The sequence below is a fragment of the Strongylocentrotus purpuratus genome, unplaced genomic scaffold, assembly GCF_000002235.5.
Source record: "Strongylocentrotus purpuratus isolate Spur 01 unplaced genomic scaffold, Spur_5.0 spur5_scaffold_12, whole genome shotgun sequence".
Taxonomy (NCBI): Eukaryota; Metazoa; Echinodermata; class Echinoidea; order Camarodonta; family Strongylocentrotidae; genus Strongylocentrotus; species Strongylocentrotus purpuratus.
Genome location: NW_022145597.1, coordinates 602,985 through 625,186, shown reverse-complemented (window position 1 = coordinate 625,186; position 22,202 = coordinate 602,985). Strand labels below are relative to the sequence as shown.

The window sequence follows — 22,202 nt, the reverse complement described above, 5'->3', positions numbered from 1 at the left end:
ATGATCAACCTTTTCTGATCGATTCCACAACGTTTCTTTCACAATGCAATCGTATAACCATAACTGATCTTTACCTTTAATCTATGGATCAAAACCCTGGACTAGTACATTATACACGTAGAGTGTAAGTGGAACAAAAGTTGTCTGTGGCAATCCTGTTTGTTCTAATAGTTGACCGAAGCCAGTAGACGGTTAGTTTTATCTAGTCTTGTTCAACTTTACAAAAAATAGTCCAATACTTGTGCCCCATCCCCAGTTGATTTCACGTATGTCTCTGCTCAAACAATTAACTTCGTAAGATAGGCGACATAGGTCTTGAGCCCTGGTTGGTTTTTACATATGTCTCTGCTCAGTCTCTGCAAGGTCAGGCTGTCTGATACGTGATTCCATGTCAGGATTCTTAGCAAACGTCTTCAGTAGATCCATGACTCCATGATCGTACTCCTCGGGTGTTGGTTTGTGCTCTGTGGGATAGTTAATGATGGGAATATCAAAATAAGTTGTTTACTTTGCCAGCTAAAAGTAGCCTCTTCAAGGCACTGTACGAGTTTAGCATGAGATCGAGAATCATTCCAAAAACTATAGGTTATTTTTATGACAGAATGTATCACTACTTATAGCTAATACAAATACTTTCCTTGATTTTTGTCCAGGGATAAATCATCATTTCTAGTTAAGAATGTCATATCAAGAAGGAGATACATTAATACATTTACTTGAAGTCATCCTACAAAGCTTTAAAAGCCATTGCCGATGGTACAATATCAACAAAAGTAAAATTAGCTTCTTAAAGACACAAAAGGGATGCTTAGGGACATTGTGTAATATATGGAACTTTGTGGATATAAAAACAAGTAGGCCTAATCATAGTTCATACTCTCTTGAAAGAACTTTGAAGGACTGTCTGTGTATAGTATATGAAAATAAAAAGGAACATCAACAGAATAAATATCTTTGTCAGTCAATATAAGCCTCTTCACAGCACTCTGTAATGTATCCTGGGTAGAAACATACATGTACATGTAATTGTTGACCAACAGTCACAAAAGACTATACTCTTTTCAATAAACTTTGATCACTATGAAAACAATAAGGATTATATGAACCAGATTTGAAAACATAATTAATGTATATATACAATTCTATGATTCAAAGAAATATCTTCTGTGTCAAAAAGATGTGTTGGTTGCCAATTTACAAATCATTAAAATCCTTATTCATGTGACTTACGTACAACCCAGTAGAAGAGATCCCAGTCATTATCTGGCTTATTAATCAGGTTATCATATTGATCCAGTTGCTCTTCATCAAAGCCTTCTAAATAACGTCCGGCAAATGTGCTGTAAAACGAGGAGATAAAACAAAGATTAAAACATTTCGTCATTTTCATTAGTTTATATACCTTGGTATTCAAGGTATATAAACTGATGAAAATGACAAATAGTAATTATAACAAATACTAGTAGTGAATAAGTCTAATTTGAACTCTTACAATTTGTTTATTTCACCGATATGAAAAACTTTGATAAAGGCCTAGATGTATGTAAAGTACATTACAATTAATATATGTGGGGGAAATTAAAACTAGAGAGAGGGTGAGACAGGGTAGAGAGGAGAGAGAGAGAGAGAGAGAGAGAGAGAGAGAGAGAGAGAGAGAGAGAGAGAGAGAGAGAGAGAGAGATGGGGTGAGGGAGGCAGAACTAGGAATATTCCAGGCAATTGATATATTGCCATTATTGGCAATGGAAACTATAAAAGAGCCAAGAGAGTTGGGCCAAGGAAGCCATGTGGAAAGAACGGATTTAATCATCATCACTGTGACTGCATGTCATCATCATCATCATCATCATTATATACAGATGTGTTGAAACTTGCAGTCGTTTGTTCCATCAAGAAGTACACGTTATCAATAAATGTGATGGAAAAGTACCTTAAAATAATTCCATTTTCCAGCATTCCCCTTTTGCGGCTCTGATAAACGAGTCTTGCTCTTTTCAGCTCCATAGATTCATTCTGCGGCTGCTTCCATTCCGGAATGGGGGGTTCGCCTTGAGGAGGTTGATGTGAAAGAAGGCAAGCACTCCCTCTTAATACCTTAAGAAAAAAAAGGAAAACAAATAAAAAGAATAAGAAAAAGAAAAAGTGTTAGGTCTCGATCTTGTCTAGATAAAATAAATATCAGGATATTTAAAAATCTAGGGAAACTACATATAATAACATGAATTCAAAAACTCAAAATCAATATCAATTAAGATTGTAATAACCTGAAACTGAATAACAATCAAGAAATTAAATGGCGCCCATTTTGTTATAGGCCTACACAACTTTACCAACATTATTACAAGTACATGGGACCGATGTAAGTTGATCTTACAAGACAGCTTGACGATTTGTCATAAAAAACGAAGAACTTTGTTATATAAGTGATACTTGTGTTATCTGAAAGACAAAATGTTTATTAAATGAGTATAATTTTGCATACATACCCCAGAGTTTTTCTCAAACTTGGCAAAAACTCGAAGAGACGGTCCAAGCAGACGACTTACGTAAGATGCCATTTTCACAAAAATGCATTATGGGAGAAAATGGTTCGATAAAACTGTTTCTAAAAAGATAGAAAGTACGGCTAAAAAGTATATAATAACATTCTTTTTTCTGTTCTTAAAAATACAAAGAAATATTTAATTTATTTCGGGAAAAAATGAATAATAATTGATTTTTATAATACTACCAATGAAGAAAATTATGTTTAGATCATGAAAAATAACATAGCAACAGCTGAAAACAATATTTTTTTTCGTTGAGGTGATTTGAGTAGGTATTTTATTTTCATTCAACGATAACTTTGCAATACCCTTTCATGATTAATTTTCATTGTACTATGTATTTTGATATTTATTTAGTGTGATGGTTTAGTGTGTGTGGCATTTATCACGAATCTGACTGGCAGAAGAGGATTCTCTGTGACCTGTAGAAATTGAAGCAACTTGTCTCAGTGTGGTCCCGCACGTTCATTTACGTGTCGGAAATTAAGGTCATGAACTTTTTTATGAAGGGGTAGGGTCTAAACAAAATCGCCGCTTGTTCACAACTGTGACTGTGAGTGTGATCGTGACCAAACTTTGAACCCGTAAGTCGTAGCTCCGGCCTGGAGATAGCTTACTAGACTATTACACTCTAAAAATTATATCAATCTTCCACAATTGTTCAAATAAAATGAATGGTCATGATTTAGATCTAGAATCTAAAGTTAGGCCTAAAAGTCGTTATCTTTCTTACCTGATGAATGTCAATTTTGAAATTTTCTCATCTTTTTGGAATTGGTTTGGAGTATTTTTTCCTAAAAATAGAATCAAAGACATTACTTAGTCAGTAGGGGCGCTGGTCCGATCGTCCGCATAAAAAGGGAACGTCTCTGTAAACGCGGATAGACGCGTCCACATTTTTGTGGACGTTTTATATTTCCGAACCGCGCTTCGCGATGCGAAAAAACGGATTGCACGATTATTTTCTTGATTTATTTCACATTGACTTTGTACAGAGCCTTTCACGTTATGACCAATAATCCTCTGAAAGATGGACAACCCATAAAAGTAGACGGTGAGCTGGGGGTATTTTATTCAGCAGAATCCGCTTTTTCGCTTTGCCAGTGCGCGGATCGGGAACTCTCCATCCGCAGAGCACCAAAGAAAAAAACGTCCACAAAAATGTAGGTGATCTATATTTTTTAGGACACAATTTGTCCTCTTTTACGAGGATATCCCCGTTTATGCGGACGATCCTAATTCTCGGAACAGCGCCCCTTCTGACTTTTGTCACAGGTTGCTCAGCAAACCGCTGCACAATACAAGTGGGTTTCAGGCGGGCGTGTGCGCCTGCTTGAAGTAAGCGACTTTAATTTCAGATCCTCATTAAATTCATGCAAGTACATCTAGGCTCTAAAGTCTAATTCACATTATGAATTGATGATGATGGTATATAATAATTTAATCCGTTGTACCAATGAAGTTTGATTTGCTGAAAGGTCAACATTGGAATGTAAATTCTTGTTTCCTCATTGCTTTCTCTGTAAAACTCAGGTAATTATACAGCAACATGGGCAAGAAAACCAAGAAAGAAACGGAAGCGCCGCCAAAGGATGTGGTAAGAAAATGTTGTATATGTTAATTTACTGAAATCATGCTGCATTACAAAAACAAATTATTATTATAAATCATAAGAAAGATGCAAATCAATATCTATTCTGCAAAAAAAAAAAAATCTGCATGGGGGTAGTGGGTACGAGAATGTATTTGTTTTTGTTTGTTTCCACTTTCTCTATTTCTCTTTCCCTCTCTATTCCCTGACGCTTCCTGGAGAAATGTACAAGTGAATAACATAATTTTTCAACCATATTCCAAGCTCAAGCCAACTTTTTTTGTTGTGGAGATGATTAAAGCAATGTTTGTATAATAGAAACTTCTTATTCCATTTGTTTTTTACAGTTTGATACTTTGGCCGTGGAGAGCAAGAAAGCAGCTACAGTGGTTCTTATGTTAGAGAGTCCAGAGGAAGAAATACTTGTCAAGGGTTGTGAAGCTCTCTACAAATTTGCTGAAAAATGTAAGAAATGGTCAGATTAGTCATTCAATTTGTTAAATGTTCGGGTATCATAAGTGTGAGGCTTCAACCTTGTGTACTACACATGTGTAATTCAGAATGATGGGAATTAAAATAATTTTTGAAACTGCCTAAAAGTGTTTATATACATGTATTTTCACAAGAAAAAAGGCTTCTTTTCTTATTTTGATGATATTGTGAAGGTATGTACAACAAGAGGGGAAAAAAAGACATCCTATGCCTCCCATATCATAGCACCGTACAGTTTTATGAACATATTAGATTTAGCTCTATAATTTTGTATAGGTTTGTTTGTCATTTCAGATGCTGTTTGTATTTATTCAGTTTAAATGTATGTGTAGATGTTTTGTCAGATATCATATGTTTCAGCAAAGAGGTGATTATTTTTAAATGTATATATTTTGTAGTTTTTACTATCACTGTGTCATCCAGCATTGGCTATGAGCGATATTTTGTTGAATACCGGCCCTGGTATACAATTGGGTTTGAATGGGGTAAAGTTAGAAATGTAGCACTAGCAGGTAGTCCAGGGGTTGTATTTAACAATTGTGACTACTGCTGGAAATTGACCACAGAACAATTGTTTCTAGGGCATGTACGGTACATACAATCCATCATTGTTACATTCATTGTTATCATATGCTCCTCCTCCTCCTCCTCCTCACAGGTGATGAAAACCGTGGAATGCTTCTTGAGCTTGGAGCAGGTGAACACCTCCTCAAGCTGATTGCATCAGAGGAGAAGGTCGTCAGAAGAAATGCCATCATGACCCTTGGGGTCATGTCAGCTCACAGTACGTTCAACTTCTGTTTTTTCTTTTTTTAAAGGCATTGTTTAACAATATTAAATCTGAGATGCACGGCCCTATGTGTTATCAGTATCTGTGATATGGTGTAATATTGAAACCCTAAAAAAAAATTGCGCTTCAAAATGATCAAGAAGTGCCTCAAAAAAGTAAAAATCTTTGAGTAACCGGTTATACCATACTCGTTTTCCCCAATAGACTGTAGTGTTATCAGTCAAAATTTGTAATTCCAATCATAAATATCTTGATAATCAGTCAGGCGATCGACTTGTAAAAGTCATGGGGTTCCTGACTGACCTAAAAGTTTATGATTATCATTGTGTTTCAGAATCTGAGACAAAGTTACCGGATCCCTTTAAGCATATTGAATGTAAACTATTTGTCTTCTCAGCAATATATCTCTTTAAAAACGATATGATATATATTTTATCTTGTTTTTTCTTCTTAGTATTATCAATCGTCCAGTTGTATGAATAATATCTTTTGAAAGTAATGATATACTTGCACAGTATAAAAAAATATTAACCAAGAACCAAGAACTTGGGATCTGGAAGTGGATGGCATATGAGGGAGAGGAAGATTATATGAAGATTTCATGAAAAGATATGGTGAAAAAAAGACACCAGTAAGGTTTGGTATAAAATGAAGAGGATGCCTCAGGCAAGAAGAAGTAGGGGTCATCATGGCACAAAAGTCAGTAACACCTTGTAAGAGGGAAAATGCTGATTTTAATAAATGATGATGCAGTTGATGGGAATTGATTGGAAGACAATAATGCTATATCATGTTTAAAATCCATCTAAAAATTTGAAGCTCAGATTATATGATATCAGTAGTACAAATTATGATAATTTCTCTAGAATTTAGGTAATAATTTTCAAATGTATATGGTCATGACAAAATTTTATTTAGAATTGATATGTATTAAATATATGAGTGTATAATTTATTCATGCTTGTAGTTTGATAGTTGTTTTTCCGTGGCTTTTCTTACAGATGAGGTGAGGAGACTGCTGAGGAAGAGTGACTGCATCCCAAATCTTATCAAGTTATTAGCTCCTGAAGGTAAGATCAATTGATCTAAAAATTGTATTGTTAAAAGGATATGTAACTGATTTAGACACTTCTAACTTTTTCATACTTTCTTCTCTTTTTTACTTACAAAAAGAAAAGAAAACAACACATCAGATGTGTTGTTTTCTTAGTGGGTAGACTCTTATCAATTTGTCAACATTGTGTTCTCATCTTCTCTTTTTTGCCCTTTAAAAATAGTACCACTGGATTAACCTCCTCCTGAATCCATCAAGTCTGGTATTTTAATTGTTATTAATTCATTTATGAGTGAAAGATAAAAAAAGAGTTAAAATTCTACCCCTGTCTGTACCACATCATTTCTTGCTTTCTCAACACTGTTAGATTGTACTTTAACATTTGAATAAAAGCGTATCCAAACATATCAAATTATTCAAATCTTTTTCTTTTACAGAGGATACGCTGCTTAACAAGGTTGTGTCTAGTCAACATGGCTAAGGTCCAACAAAAAAAATCGGGTTGGTTTGTTTTAACTGACTCCTAAGGGAGCAAATGTATGCTTGTAAGTGAGCGACCAGGGGTTGACGGCTTTAAGTCCTCCCCGGAAGACTTGTTAAGGATGAATGCCTTACCAAAGGGTACTAGCGCATTGACTTGGACCTCCTGAATCCAAGACCACTTCTTCTCATTCTTCTTTTTATTTGATCCCTCCACTTGGCAAAGAACTTCTCTACCACTGAGCCATTGTGCCTGTAACAATATCATATCATAAACTTTGCTTTACAGAGGACACTCTGGTCCATGAATTCTCCAGTCTGTGTCTGGCTAACATGGCTAATGAGTACTCTAGCAAGGTCCAAATCATGGAACTGGGGGGTCTGGACCCACTGATAGCTCTGCTCTCTGATCCTGATCCTGACGTCACCAAGAACACTGTGGAAGCTGTTTCTCTCTTGCTACAGGACTATCAGAGCAGAGCAGCCATCAGGTAACATGGGTGCACTGAATGAAACAACACTGTCTCATTTTCCAGACTGTTCTACCTTGTAAAAGACCAAGTGCCAAGAATAACAGTATTTGAAACAGCACCAGTCTTCCTTTTTTTAATAAAGTAAAACAAGAATGTACATGAAATTCCAGAGTACACTTGCCTGACGGATATATTTATAGGGAAAAGCCGGAATGGACGAATAAAGAGATGAGCTACATGTATATACCACTTTCATACTTTGTTCTGAAGTTGGTTTTTAAACAATCAAATTTCTATAACATATATGTATATATACAATCTCTCGTGAAATTGAAAACAGATTCCTGAGTTGTAAATAGCATGATATAAGATGAACTATGAAAACTGGAACAATCATTAAAAGCTTAACATACAAAATTCTATCTGTGATACATATTATTTGTAAACTCAACACAATAGAAGAGTTAATATACTGTCACAACATTTTGTTTTCAATGTTTTTCTCAGACCTGATTAATGTAGTGAATGAGAGGAAAAGAAGCATATTTGTTATGATTTGTAGACATGTAAACAGAGACAAAGACTTCATTTCCTTCTCTTCTCTTCTGTATTCCTTCAGAGATGCACGTGGCTTAGAGCCTCTGCTAGAGCTGCTGAAGTCCGACTACCCAGTGATTCAGGAGCTAGCCTTACAGAGTCTGACCTTATCTACCCAAGATGCTGAGAACAGGGAAGCACTCAGAGAACTAGAGGGATTGGAAAGACTTGTTGACTTTGTGGGCACAAAGGTATGATGGAAGGAGAAGTGATAAATGTTTTGATTAAAATTCAGTGCTATAAATTATACAAGTCCAGTGTAGATTATTATTGGAATGGTGTATATATCTTCAAAAAAGGAGATAATTTATAAATTATTGATTGTTCCTCTGAGTGTCTTGTATGCATGCTTTGTAAACACGTAAAATGTCTAAAATAAAAATGAAATAGGCCTATTAAAAAAGGACACTTCAAGCAAATTGATCCTTTGATAATCGCAATCATTCATAGAAATTTATTTCAATTTGACTATTAAATTTGTGAATTATCACCCTGTTTTATGTTGAAATAAGATTACTTGAGAACTGAAAGAGGGTGTTTATGAAATGAAGATGTCAACATTTCAACCACTAGATATAAGGGCAAGGGATCAATGACATGGAGTAAAATTCACCCCTAATGATTTGAATTGCAACTTAATTGTCATGAATGATGAACAAAATCTGGCAGATGTTCTGTGGTGAGGTAGTTGCATTAATCCATTTTCCGTATGCAGGTCTAAGCTATTATGCACCATTGAGATATATGCTGTATTTTTATTTTCCAAATTCTTCTCTGATCAGGAATTTGAAGACCTCCATGTGCATGCCCTGAATGTTCTTTCTAACTGTTTGGAAGACATAGAGAGCATGGAACTGATCCAGACCACGGGTGGTCTTCAGAAGCTACTGGCCTTTGCTGCTGAGTCTGAGAAGCCTGAGGTGCAGGAGAATGCTTCCAAGGCCATAGCAAGAGCTGCAAGGAATCGTAAGCAACCAACATTTTCAAAAACTTCTCAAAATTACTTGAATCTGAGAATATTCCTTGAGTTGTTTGAATTGAAGCAAAAAGTTCTTTAACAATCCTTGGACAGAATCTAAACCTAGATGTTACCTACTAGCTGTAAACCTTGTGATAAATGAAGCCATGAAGTTTTTAGGGTGACTTATTTCCATTCATTTTGATTCGTTGAAATTGAGAGAAATCCAAAGATAGGACATGTAAAAAAAGACGTGAATGCATTTCAAGTATTAATTAGGGTATCTAGTTGATGATTTCATTTTTACAAATAGACAAACAAAATTGAAATTGATAACAATGTGCTATAGTTTTTGAACTATTTACTATGTGAATGCTATCAAACATGTTTACTTTTTACCTACTTTGTTCAGCTTGAATAAAACACATGTACTTCTTTTGAAATATGCTGATCGACTCATGGGATATACCCTTGTATCCAATACAGCTATATTCTAAACAAAACTATAATGTGATGTGTAGAGTTCCATCATCCAATGAGCAGCAAATTCAGAAGTGGCATTTTCTCATCCCTTATTGCAGCCGAGAATTGCAAGATTTTTCATGAGCAGGAGGGAGAGAAGACGTTGGTATGTCTGCTAGAGGTTGATAGTGCACCGGTCCAAGCAGCTACAGCACAGGCCCTCGCCATCATGGCAGAGAGCGCCCTCTGTAGACAGACCATTGCTGAATATGGTAGGTTTAATAGACAGACTCCGATGTGGTATAGCGTGAGGTTGTTGTGTATCTGTAATGTTGCGATGACATGAATGTAAGAGTGTTGTGACTAATAATGACGTTGGTGAGAAATTGAACCTAAATTAGACATTATTGCATTGAATGAATGATTAATTGATGGGCCCATTAAAAGATTAAGAGGCTCTAGATATGATATATAACTGACAAAAAAACATGCATGAATTAAGACAGAGAAATAGGGTAGGGGTACAGATGATTTCAACATTCGGTATGGTTTAATTTTTGTAGTAATAGTTTGTATGTTACCTGTATATTCAATCATTCACTTTTTATGTGCTTTTCAAGAATCGACAGATGGTCTGAAGTCATGCAATCTTGGCACAACAGAACGTTTTAATTCAAATATTGTTTTATTTTGAAGTTATATGTGGACAAAGCTACATCAAGAACAAAATATAAAAGAATCCACTTTTCAATTTCATCCATTTTAGATGGCATAGCCCCTCTTGTCAAACTGCTCGGCAGTGAAAATGGAGACGTCGCTGAGAACAGCTCCCTCGCTCTGGCCAATCTCACATCAGCTACCGTCCAAAACTGTGTGGAGCTTGCCGAACGCAATGGCATCGAGCCTCTGATTGGTCTCTTGAACTCATCAAGAGAGGGCGCCCAAGCCAATGCAGCTCAGGTCCTGACCAACATGGCGACGGACGAGATCTTGAGAGATGACATTCAGACCCGAGGAATCGTTGGAGCTCTTCTGACACCCCTGCACTCCAGGTCAGGATACATACGTGTGGTGGCTTTCTTTCTCTTTTGAACAAGTCTGTGTTCTGAGGTTTCCATTTTCAAATAAACGCAATGAAAAACACATATATATTTTTTCCCATAGTATCCATTATTGACACCAAAGTTTTTAATATACCATAAATCTTACTTTCATTAATTTATTTATTCAATGATGTATTCATGTATTTATTCATTGCAATCAAAAGGTTTGGTTTCAAAGTATTTAAAGTAATCAACATTTTGTCTTCTTTTTGATATCTAGCAATGCTAATGTGCAAACCAAAGCAGCCATGTCCCTAGCTGCCTTCGTCTGTGATACAGAGTCAAGGAACCAGGTAAGAAGAACAGTCTCACCAAATAATACTAATAATAATAATAATAATAATAACAACAACAACAACAACAACAACAACAACAACAACAACAACACTAATAATAATAATGATATAGAATATTTAGAAGCACTATAAACAATAAGTAGCATAGCGCGTACAAATACAAATATATGAAAATATTGTACAGTCTCGAAGGAAGTAGATCACGTAGATCACAGGGGGAGAAGGTGAGTTTTGAGGGATCTTTTGAAGGTGGCAAGACAGGGAATTCCCCTTATGAAAAAAGGGATGTTGTTCCAAGTCTGATGTGGCTACTGCAAACCATTTTTGAGTAGCACTGTATTATAATACAACTTGACTGTGTTCACTCTATTAATTTTGTTTCAGTTGAGAGGTCTAGGTGTTCACTATATAAAGGTGAACCCTAAATATTATCACTATTTACATGCTAGTTTGTGTTCACATGAATCACATCTTTGTGTTCACATGTTACTTCACTGTGTTTTAATACATCTCGGCTGTGTTCACTCTGTTCATCTTGTTTCAGTTGAGAGGTCTAGTTTGTGTTCACGTGAATCACATCTTTGTGTTCACATGTTACTTCACTGTGTTTTAACACATCTCGGCTGTGTTCACTCTATTCATCCTGTTTCAGTTGAGAGGTCTAGGTGGGTTGGGTCCTCTGCTGAAGCTTCTTCAGTCAAGTAATGATGATGTAAGAAGAGCTGCCTCCTGGGCCCTGGTTGTCTGTGCTAGTGATCCGGTCGTTGCTACAGAACTCTGCAAGCTGGGGTAAGTTTACCAGTTGATTCCATTTAATCAATGTTCACCATTTTTCATTTAAGGGGAAAGTATACCACTTTGGTATTGGACCATAGTTGTCCTGGGGGTGCTTCACAAAGATCCTAAGTCAAACTTAACTCTAAGTTGGACTTAACAAATATGGAGAGCCATTTGTGGCCTTAAAATAAAATATATTCACAAGCAAAGATTCAAGTATTTTAGACTTTTTATAAATTCAACATCAAGAACATGAAATCTCCTTGATAATATGAATGATTTTGAATCAACATTTTATGCCTTTTAAAATAACTTTGGCAAAATATTTTTATAGATGCTATTGGCTTTCCATAATTGTTAAGTCCAACTTAGAGATAAGTTCAACTTAGGATCTTTGTGAAACACCCCCCAGGTACCATAAACCACATATTTGTGCCATCCTGTAATACGCTTGTGTTTACTGCAGAAAACAAAGTACAGTACAGTGACCTTATAGAAGTTATATAGGCTTTTATGTACATTGGAGGACCACCATTATTACTGCGTTAATTGATTCAGGTTGTATTCCTCAAAGATAAACAATAAACGGTTGTGATTTCGGTTTTAGGTTAGGTTTAGGATTAGGAAGATTAGGTGTAGATATTAGGAATTTGATCATGATAAAAATTGACCGTGAAGCAATTGACCATGGAGCAATCGTCATAAGATTGTTTCACACAAGTACAGTGGAAATGTAATATGTAACTTAAAATGTATAATAATAATAATAATAATTAACAACATTTGTATAACACTTAATATTATTTATTAAATGAATTCAGTTCAAAGTTATGCCCCTGTATCTGCTTCTACACATGTACATGTATGTATTTTATGATTCTGCAATGGGTTGGTTTGTAATGTCAACATTAATCATGCATAATTACATCATACACACATACAAAATAAATTCTAGTCTTTCTTACATCCAATTGATCAAGAAGACTTGCCCACTCTGCAATTGTAACCCATCCATCAGAATAGGATGACGTCATGGCCTTATCAAGTTCTTACCCTTTTTGTGGCCTGGACACCTTTTAGGAGACTCAGTAGTCTACCATTAGAAAGAATGGTGATATCTTTTCTTCTTGATTGTTTGTTGAAATTAAATTGGTCCTGCTCATAATGATGTTGGTGAAGAAAGCCTTTCTGGCTCTCAACAGGCGGTATGTGCTGTACTGACCTATATTCCTCTTCCTTACTTTTTGGCTTGGACACCCTCAGGAGATTGACCAGTCTACGACCAGAAAAAAATGGTTTCAGTGATGTAGCTTTGGAGAGGTTACTGGACCGCATTCTACCAACAGCCTGATGGGTTTCCTTGGAACAAATCATTTGTGATTCCCAAACTGTGCCCTAGCTTTCCAAGCTTCTGACTGTTTCTCTTATGATCCATGTCTATCTCTCTTCTGTTTTTGTTAGTGGCTTGGACACCCTGAAGGAGATCCAACAGTCTACCGGCAAAAATAGTTTCAGTGATGTTAGCTTTGGAGAGGTCACTGGACAGCATACTATCAACAGTCTGATGTGTCCTCCTCGGAACTAATGATATCATTTGTGATTCCCAAACTGTACCCTTTCCCAGGTTCTGACTGTTTCTCTTATGATCCATCTCTATCTCTCATCTTCTTTTCAGTGGCTTGGACACCCTGAAGGAGATCCAACAGTCTACGACTAGAAAGAATGGCTTCAGTGACGTGGCCCTTGAGAGACTACTGGATAGCATGCTACCAGCAAAGTACAGTCTGATGGGTTTCCTGGGTCCTAATGATATCATCTGCGATGGCTTCTATGATGCTGGCAAGGTAAACAAGCATTTGTTTTTAAATCTCATCACAATTTATAGAGGGTTTCAATATTTGATGTAAAGCAGAAGCTCTAGAATGCTCTATCCTCTGGTGTATTGTTTAAAGCCCCTCTAAAGTGTTGAGAGCCCAAAATTTGTCAAACATAATATGGCAAAAAATCATTTTAAAAAAGTCATTTCACACACACTTTTGCAAGGATTTTCAAACACGTTTGAAGACGAAATAATGATGACAGAATACCATATTTGTGTTTCGTGTTGTACGCAGAAAACCTCAGTTTTGTATTCTTTCATCAATACTCACCCTCTTTCACGTCACTATACAATTAAGGTGAAATTTGAAATCAAATTTTGGGGGCTCCCAACACTTTACAGAGGCTTTAACAACTTGGCTTAAAATAATTTCTTGTCTTTTTATCCTTATAAGCCATCTGGCAAGCAAATGCCGACTTGTTGCTCATTTGAACCATCTCCCCCCCCCCCCCCTAATGCTTTAATGCTGGCTATAGTCAAATTGGTGTTGAACAAGTCCTGTAGTGACCAGTGATTACTAGTTGTAGTAAAAGTGCAGACCTGTAGATGTTGCTGTTTTAATAATAGCCTTAGATAATGGACGAGGATTGTGTAGGGGCTTTGTATCTCATTGACTGATGATAAGTAAATTATTATTATTATTATTATTATGTTTAGCAGGGCCTCATGGAAGACCACCATTATTGGTGCTAATGAGTCACCCTGTCTGAATATCAGAATTAAATTCATAAATAAATAGTAAATAAATAAGTTAACAGATGATTGATTGGTTGATCTCGTCCCCAGATCCGTCCAGAATCCAAGTTTGCCACGTTAGAGGAGCTGAGTGAACAAGAAGTGAACCAGAAGAAACCAATCCTCCTTGTCAACTGTGGAGCATCTAAGAGGTATACGGACTGCATGTTTCCTGCCTCTAGCAATCTATAATATCAAGAAAATATACAAACATTTATAAATTAGCTATATATGTCATGATGTATTACATATTTGTCAGTCACAAGTGAAATATATTGCATGCTTTATGTGATTTAAAAAAATCTGAAATGGTATATAGCACATACATGTTTGTGATACTTTATAGTAAAGTTGTAGTCTCTTATGAATTTGAAAAGCAATTAAATCATTGCTACACTCATAGTTTAGAGAAGACAAACAAGAAAAGGCTTATAATTTTGATATTTTGTTGATAGGTTAAGCATGGACATTCATGTATACTATACTGATCAGCTGTAAGGAAAGAAAGTTAAGGTCCATTCAAAATGAGTAAAAGTAGCTATATAAATAGTAGATTTAGTATATTCTGGTTTGTAAATCATGATACCGAAAGCACTGGAATGTTGAGAAGTATCCAGAAGAATACAGCATTACTTGCACATACATATGACAATGTACCATGTAGGTGTATATTATTTTTTATGAGAACTGTGTTTTATCATTACTGTTTATATATCAGATGTGTGTTAGTAGATTCTGGTAATAGCTATTACTCAAGAATGCCTCTATTTACCAAAATCAAATCGTAGAATATACATATATTCATGTTTGTATCTTACACACACAAACACATGCATATATATCCCATATCTTCTGCTGAGAACCCAAACATCTAAATTAATAAACCAGTTAATAAACCAGTTCGTGAATAGCTTTGGAATGCATGACCACAAAAAACCCCTCTTTTACTCAATACCTCCCACTTGTGCATTTTAGAATAATCACTGCCAAAGTGATGGAGGTGCTTCATGAATACCTTTTGTTCGCCTCTTGAGAAGAATACTTCCACCTGTGTATCAGATAAATATACTGTCGGTGCATAAATGAATACTGATTACATAAATTTCATGAGCACGATACCAGTATTCGTCTCGATGGTTTTACAATTTGAATGAATTCCCTCCATCTTCCCATGCGCAAATCTTCTGGCTCTCAACAGACAGTATGTATATCACATCACATTATATATATATATATATATATATATATATATTAGTGCATGCTACACTCACTCACTGAGCATTTGTTTTTCTGTCTGTCTGTCTGTCTAGCCCACCTGTCACTCCTGCACCTACCATCCCATCAGAACTAGACGTCAAACAGGAATCCAAGTCAAATATCAGATCATCAAAGTCATCTGTCAAAGGGTATGTATCACGGCAGCTCAGCTGCACTAGCTCGGGTAGTAATATACTTTGTTTCAGGCATTATAGAGCATATGTACAAAGTAGCTGCATTATATGAATGGACATATTATCATTATTGTTATTATTATTGTGGTTATTATTATCATTATTAATATTTTTATCGTTATTAAAATTATTATTATTACAATTATTATTATTACAATTATTATTATTGCTATAATTATCAACCTTAAATATGATTGTGAATATAGTTGAATTTGTTTATTCATTTGTAAAAATGAAAATTCAGATAATTAAAGTCATTAGTCAGTAAATTGACATCAATAAAGGTTAAAGCCTATCTGCACTAGTTTGGCCAGGAGGTATTAGACCTCCCTGTGTGGTCAGTGGCAGGTGGTTATCTCATTAAATCAGCTCTCAATAAGGGACTATGGGGGATTAACGGGTATCGCTTAGGCATTGTTGGCTATAAGAAGTGCATGCAGTCCAGCTTAATTAAATGTACTATTAACCATGGTACCTGGTTGTGAATATATTTGAATTATTTAATAATTTTTTAAAGTCTAATATCAGATCAAAATCTTGAACAAGTTTTGAGAGGGTCATTTGCTTTTGGCCGTGAACCCCCTTTAATGCTGAGCCCTGCCCTAGGGATTTGAGTATTAATCTTTACGCTAACGATCCTAACTTCTCTTTGTTTCAGAGCGAAGAGAGAGAGCAAGAAGGAGCGTGAGGAGAGAGAGCTTCGTGAGAGACTAGAAGCTGAGAGATTAGCAGAGCAGCAAGCATTACTATCCCAGCAGCCACCCCAGTATGAAGCTCCAGCTGATCCTATCTTTGAGAGTTATATGAGTGATATGTTGAATGATGTCAGCTGTCTACCTACCACCAGGGAACAAGTCATCACAATCGCACAGTGAGTATATTCATCTGGTAATGCTACTCTTTCCTCCTCCTATAAGCAACAGAATAATAATAATAATAAAATTCCGCTTTTATATAGCGCCCTGTACATCTCTGATGTCTCTAAGCGCTTCAGAGATAGACTCGTATAATGCATCAATGAAAATCTGTCGAATTTTTTGGGTCTGAGGTATATATTCATAGGAATTATTTAATACTTGTTATTTCCACACTACATGTTCATTCTGTTTGTCAAGATTTATGTGCATACTCATTGCTCATACCAAAATATATGTTTATTATGCTGCAAGTGAAACAACTACATTACAAGGAGCCTAGCTGCATTTCATAATATGGATAATTCAGCTTTACTCATAGAACCTCCCAGTAGCCCCAAATGATAGCAGAACTTAAGGAACATGGTTTCATTATTTTCAGGCTCAGATTGCAATTGAGATTTATCAATATAGTACCCTAAAAGGCTTGATGCTTGATTGAACCAAGAATAGCGCAATCAGTCAGTATTTATGTATTTAAGCGCAAACTGAAGTTACTATATTTGAGTCGATATCGTCTAGATTTATAGTTGTGATCAATATTTAAGAAAATTAATTACTATATAGGTCAGCATAATTCTACTCCCATCTCTCACATCTATTCATCTTTTTTTGTTTTTGTCTGTGTTTCAGTCCTGTTGCTCGTTGTATTTTCCTGTTTCTCTTGTTTATAGCCATTTATTTAGTAGTCAGTAGATTTTATTATACTTATTTATGTTTATATTTTATCAGTTGTTAGTTTAGTTTGTCAGCACTTAAATGTATGCATTATTCTTATCTGACGAGTTTTGTTCTTTTAGGACATATTCATAAGCTACTCATGAGGGACCTTAAATCCACAAGCCTTGCTTTCAACCAAGGTCAACTCATCTTTCTTTTGTAACGCCATATTCTGTAAACTTGTTATATTCATGTCATATTTGTAAAGTGTGTTATGAAAGAAAGATAAATAAAACTTGAAACTTGAAGTGTACTGGTACTAGCTGGCATGGATGCGTCTGAATGGAAAACCTTGTACTATTTGAAAGTCACATAGAAGTAAAACCACATTGATAGGGCAAGGTGCAGGTTAATACATGTATTGCCCTGATTAGACTTTATATTACCTAAACTTTCATTCAGATATATGTCAAATAAGAACTTTTAATTCACTGACATCACCAACTATTATGTCTTGCGCAGTTCAGAAAGTCTTGTGCCCCTAAGTTTTGCTGATAAAGCTACCATTGGTACCTCCTTGTCTAGAGTTGTACAGTAGGGCAGTGCATAAAGACATAAAAGACAACCTTATCTCCTTTCTGTACTTTCCCAGATATGTCAGCAATAAGATGGGTGGTCCTATCGAGAAGGGTGAGATGGCAAACTTCAGCTATGAACTGAGTCTGAGTCAACTCAAATATGAACTAAAGAGTAACATCATCCCTATTGGTAGGATCGATAGGGGGATCCACTGCCATAGGGCTCTGCTCTTTAAGGTGAGTAACAAAGGAAACTAATAGTGCTATCAAGATTTCAACCAGCTTTGAAAAGCTCTTGCTCTTGGCTCACATCACAATGGCTACTTTTTCCACCTGTTGTCTAGTAAAGTCAGATTGATTGTTAGAATGACTTTGTTGTAAGAAATGGATATCCATATTTCTTTATAATCACTTTATCAACAAAACATGATACTCTGCTTTAGATCATTCTTGTTTGTAACAATGATTTCAACTCTTGGAAATATCAATTTAGTTTTGAAAGATGTTGGATGGAAGGAGGTGCTGACTAAAAATAGAAGCAGATTAAAAGCTGGTGTAAAAATATGATGAGAAGGAGAGAAGTATTATGAAAGAGACAGAGAATGAGAGAGTGAGAGAGAGAGCATGAGAGAGAGAGAGAAAGATAGAGAGAAAGAGAGAGACAGAGAGAAAGAGATAGAGAGAGGGAGAGTAAGAAGGAGATAGAGAGAGAGTGAGAGTGAGAAGGAGAGAGAGGGTGAGCGAGAGAGATAGAGAGAGAAAGTGTGTGTGAGAGAGAGAGGGAGAGTGAGGGAGAGAGAGAGAGTGAGAAGGAGAGAGAGAGAGGGGGGGGGGGGATGGAAGAGAGTGTGAGAGAAAGAGAGTGAGAGAGAGAGATGGAAGAGCATAGGAGCTCCTAAGGAAGATTTAGAAAAGTAGATATTGAGTTTCTATACTGAGTTTCTGATTTCTATCTTGTGTTTTTGTCTTTATGCAGGCCCTTGCTGATCGGATTGGTGTGTCATGCTCGTTAGTGAGAGGCAATTATAACAGAGCATGGAATGAGGTTATGCTCACAGATGAAGAGGACTCGGTAAGTTACATGATATTAAAGGCTTGTTCACATTATATAAAAACAGTTCAATGTTTAAAAAACAAATGAAACTGACCTTGTATTCTGAGTACCGTTGAATTTACCTTCCAAACTGTTTTGCCCCCTCCAAGTTAACATCATTTCACACATTTTTTGTAATTGTTTGTCTTTATATTGTGTGTATCACTATCCAATGTGATATCTTTAACTAATATATACTCAGTAATATAAATTATAATATTCAAGGGAACTTTTTTTAAACAAGGCCACTATGGGCTTTTCCTTTTGTGCTCCTATTTCATTTGAAGTTATCGTATAAACAGAACATTCCCTGCCTCAGTATGTTTATTTGCTTTTGCTGTGTTTTTATGAAAAGGAAATGAATAAGCGAACGAATGAATGAACATATGCTGTATATATTGTAGAGGTGTTGTGGTCCAATGATTATGTTTTTGGACTGTGAACCACAAGGTACGGGGTTTGAAATCCCTGCCACAGCTCTAACGTCCTTTGGCAAGACCTTAATCTACATTTGCCACACTCGACCCAGGTGAAGTAAATGGGTGCATGGTAAGATTATTCCTTGAAATGCACTGTGCACTGATAACAGCTGCCTGACCATGGGGGTGTTTCATGAAACAATTAGTAGGTGGTTTTCACCGACTAATATAATTTTCACCCACAATTTTATTGTCACCGACTGTTTTAAAGGCCTCTGACTGGTCAAATTTATTCAGCGCTGACAGTTGTCGGCGAACAAATGTTGATGAAACGCCCTCCTGAAGCCGGGGTAATTCTAAAGCTCTTTGGAAGTGCATAGGGGTGTTATAATGTGATACGCGCCATACAAGAATGGAATATCAATATCATTATTATTTTTATTGGGCTGTTTATTTTTATTGGGCTGTTTATTTTTATTTGACTGTTTTTTTTCCTCCTTTTTGCCCACAGCAAGAGAACCCCAAGTTTCCTCCTAAGGCCTACATCGTTGATCTTGTCCATCAACCGGGAAGACTGATGCGTTCAGACTCTAATGATGCAGTTAATTACCAGAAGATTTGAAATGATAATGCACACGTCAAAGGACTTTATTTTAATCCTGTTTTGGTTTATCAACCTGAGACTGATGTGTTCAGACTCCAATGATGCAGCTAATTACCAGAAGATTTGAAAACGATAATGCAAACGGCAAAGGACTTTTATTTTAATCCTGTTTTGGTTTATCAACCTGAGACTGATGCATTCACGCTCAAATGATATAGTTGGTTATCAAAACATTTGAAACGATAAAGTAAAGGTCAAAGGGATTCATTCATGGTCCACAATTATAGAAGACCGATGTGTTCAGACTTCAATGATGCAGAATGATTGAAACTATAATGTAAACGTCTTAGGCCTTCTTTCTAAATTTTTTACCTTGTCTATCACCCTGGGAAACTGATGCATTCACACTCAACTAATGCACTCAATTACTGTTATACATGTATTTGAAACGATAAAGTAAACATCAAAAGCCTTCATGCATGGTTCACCATCCTATAAGATTTATGCGTTTATGCTCTAATTGTGATACATGTATGTTGTTCCATGAAATTGAACTTCACAATACCCAAGCCCACTTTGAATAAGAAGAAAAGACCATGTCCTCTAATTTAAAAAAGCAATCTCAAACATTGGGTGATTGAAACTGCCTCTAATGATGATGAACGAGTTTAGGTTATTTGTTCTTCAGTATGTTCATATATATACATATAAAATGTATGTTCATATATTTAAAAAAGAGTAAAACTAGACAATTAGTTCATACAATATACCTGTAAGTAAAACTGAATTTACTGTTGAAGTGTATAAATCTTAATATTATATGGCTCAAAATTCTGGAAATATTCTGGATATACTGTATATGATATGCTGTGTTAGGATGATCATCAACGTCATCATTTATTTCAATTACTACCCGGTACATGTACAGTGAATACCTACCCAACATTGTAAACCATGTATATTACCAATCTGTGCTAAACAGACATTGTCTTTCTAACTCTTATCTGTCTTCTACACAATTTTTCTAAGTATCTATGATAATATATATGCAGACTATGCTATGTTTTAATTGGCATATAGAATACTTCATGCAGACTAACATTTGTCCGTCCTCTATTTCATGTTATGCAATTTTTAATGTACTTGTGAAACAGTTTATGCCTTACATACTCGCATTTTACAAAACCCATCCGTCCGATGCTTTAATGACCGGTTTGAATTCATTTTGTGTTTGCAAAATATAGCAAGCATTCAGTCTGTCTTCATTGGTTATATTCATGTTTTTTCATCAAGAATAAGAAAATCAAATAAACCTTTTGTTATTTTCCTCTCCTTTATCAAAAGTTATTCCAGCCACACACTGTATCAACAATTTGCTCCCTTGAAATGTTTGTTTTCTTGTAAGTAAAGAATAATATGCCTTCTATTGTGTGTGAAAATGATCTTTACTTAAAGATGTTCATGCGTGGGTGTAAAGTCATTCCTGAAGTAGGCAACTTTGCAATCACTACATAACAAAGGGACACTAGTGCGTATGTCCGTGGGCTGCCCTCTATATACCCATGCTTGAGCAGCTTTGCAACTTTAACTTCTTAAGCTTCATTCACACATTATGCAGTAAACCACCTTTGGAAAATGTCATGGCAAATTTTTTTGATATTATGTGTTAATTAATGGCAAGTGGGATGAAAAGGTAGTTGGGTGAAAAAAGAAAGAGTACTCTCACTTTCCTTTGTGTTTTTAAGATACAGAAATATGAAGTGCTCTATGCTAGATCACCTTAATTTAGCTGTGATATTCTTTTAGGCACTTTTGTTTGATTGAAGCTGAATCAGATTTCTTTTATCTCCAAAGAGATGTTATTATAATATTTCTATATTTGTATATATGTATGCACCTTGACAAATAATAAAGTATATTGTACGATAGTTAATACACCTGTTCATGTGTTTTCATGGTAACATTTTAAGTGTTTCGTACCAAGAATTTGTTTATAGCCATTATAGTTAACTTTGCTCGGGCCCTGCACCCTCTTTATGTTAGGATGTGTTTTGTGTTTAAATATTTGTTGATTGGCAGATTTTAATAATAACACTAATTGAAAAAAGTGGTGATTATGTTGATAATAATGAACTTGTTAATGATAATTTAGATCATGATAATAATAATAATACCAATCGTAGTAATGGTTATTATGGTAATAATAATAATAATAATAATGATAATGATTATCATAATAGTAATAATGAA

At 35.6% G+C, this 22,202-nt stretch overlaps 2 protein-coding genes across 6 annotated transcripts; one reads left to right on the top strand and one right to left on the bottom strand.

Moving 5' to 3' along the window:
• Positions 1-2,598, bottom strand: LOC589209 (succinate dehydrogenase assembly factor 2, mitochondrial). 2 transcript variants are annotated; one of them, XM_011669236.2, is made up of 4 exons: positions 2,483-2,586; positions 1,931-2,093; positions 1,231-1,340; positions 1-464 (listed from the first exon to the last, which is right to left on the bottom strand). In XM_011669236.2, the coding sequence occupies exons 1-4, from the start codon at positions 2,556-2,558 to the stop codon at positions 334-336; spliced, it is 480 nt and encodes a 159-aa protein (XP_011667538.1). In that variant the 5' UTR covers positions 2,559-2,586; the 3' UTR covers positions 1-333. The 2 variants fall into 2 exon arrangements, with proteins under 2 accessions (XP_011667538.1, XP_793951.1); XM_788858.5 differs by having other exon boundaries at positions 5-464; positions 1,931-2,094; positions 2,487-2,598.
• Positions 2,599-2,750: 152 nt separating this feature from the next.
• On the top strand, positions 2,751-21,885 carry LOC578261 (armadillo repeat-containing protein 3). 4 transcript variants are annotated; one of them, XM_030981540.1, is made up of 19 exons: positions 2,751-2,814; positions 4,080-4,143; positions 4,485-4,602; positions 5,288-5,413; positions 6,421-6,489; positions 7,243-7,444; positions 8,046-8,214; positions 8,806-8,989; positions 9,563-9,715; positions 10,210-10,495; positions 10,767-10,839; positions 11,495-11,631; positions 13,295-13,463; positions 14,285-14,385; positions 15,544-15,639; positions 16,343-16,555; positions 17,911-18,073; positions 18,813-18,908; positions 19,860-21,885. In XM_030981540.1, exons 2-19 carry the CDS (start codon positions 4,096-4,098, stop codon positions 19,968-19,970), a joined length of 2,514 nt encoding a protein of 837 aa, XP_030837400.1. In that variant the 5' UTR covers positions 2,751-2,814; positions 4,080-4,095; the 3' UTR covers positions 19,971-21,885. The 4 variants fall into 4 exon arrangements, with proteins under 4 accessions (XP_030837400.1, XP_030837401.1, XP_030837402.1 ...); XM_030981541.1 differs by having other exon boundaries at positions 2,776-2,818; XM_030981542.1 differs by having other exon boundaries at positions 2,787-2,805.
• The last annotated feature ends 317 nt before the right edge of the window (positions 21,886-22,202 follow it).

Bases quoted from the DNA above. Each gene is read 5' to 3' on its own strand.
- LOC578261 (XM_030981540.1), top strand. From the start codon at position 4,096: ATGGGCAAGAAAACCAAGAAAGAAACGGAAGCGCCGCCAAAGGATGTG. The intron at 13,464-14,284 runs GTAAACAAGCAT...TCTCGTCCCCAG, and splicing joins GCTTCTATGATGCTGGCAAG to ATCCGTCCAGAATCCAAGTT. The intron at 15,640-16,342 runs GTATGTATCACG...TCTTTGTTTCAG, and splicing joins TCAAAGTCATCTGTCAAAGG to AGCGAAGAGAGAGAGCAAGA.
- LOC589209 (XM_011669236.2), bottom strand. From the start codon at position 2,558: ATGGCATCTTACGTAAGTCGTCTGCTTGGACCGTCTCTTCGAGTTTTT. The intron at 2,094-2,482 runs GTATGCAAAATT...TTTTTCTTAAGG, and splicing joins TGAGAAAAACTCTGGGGTAT to TATTAAGAGGGAGTGCTTGC. The intron at 465-1,230 runs GTAAGTCACATG...ACTATCCCACAG, and splicing joins TCTCTTCTACTGGGTTGTAC to AGCACAAACCAACACCCGAG.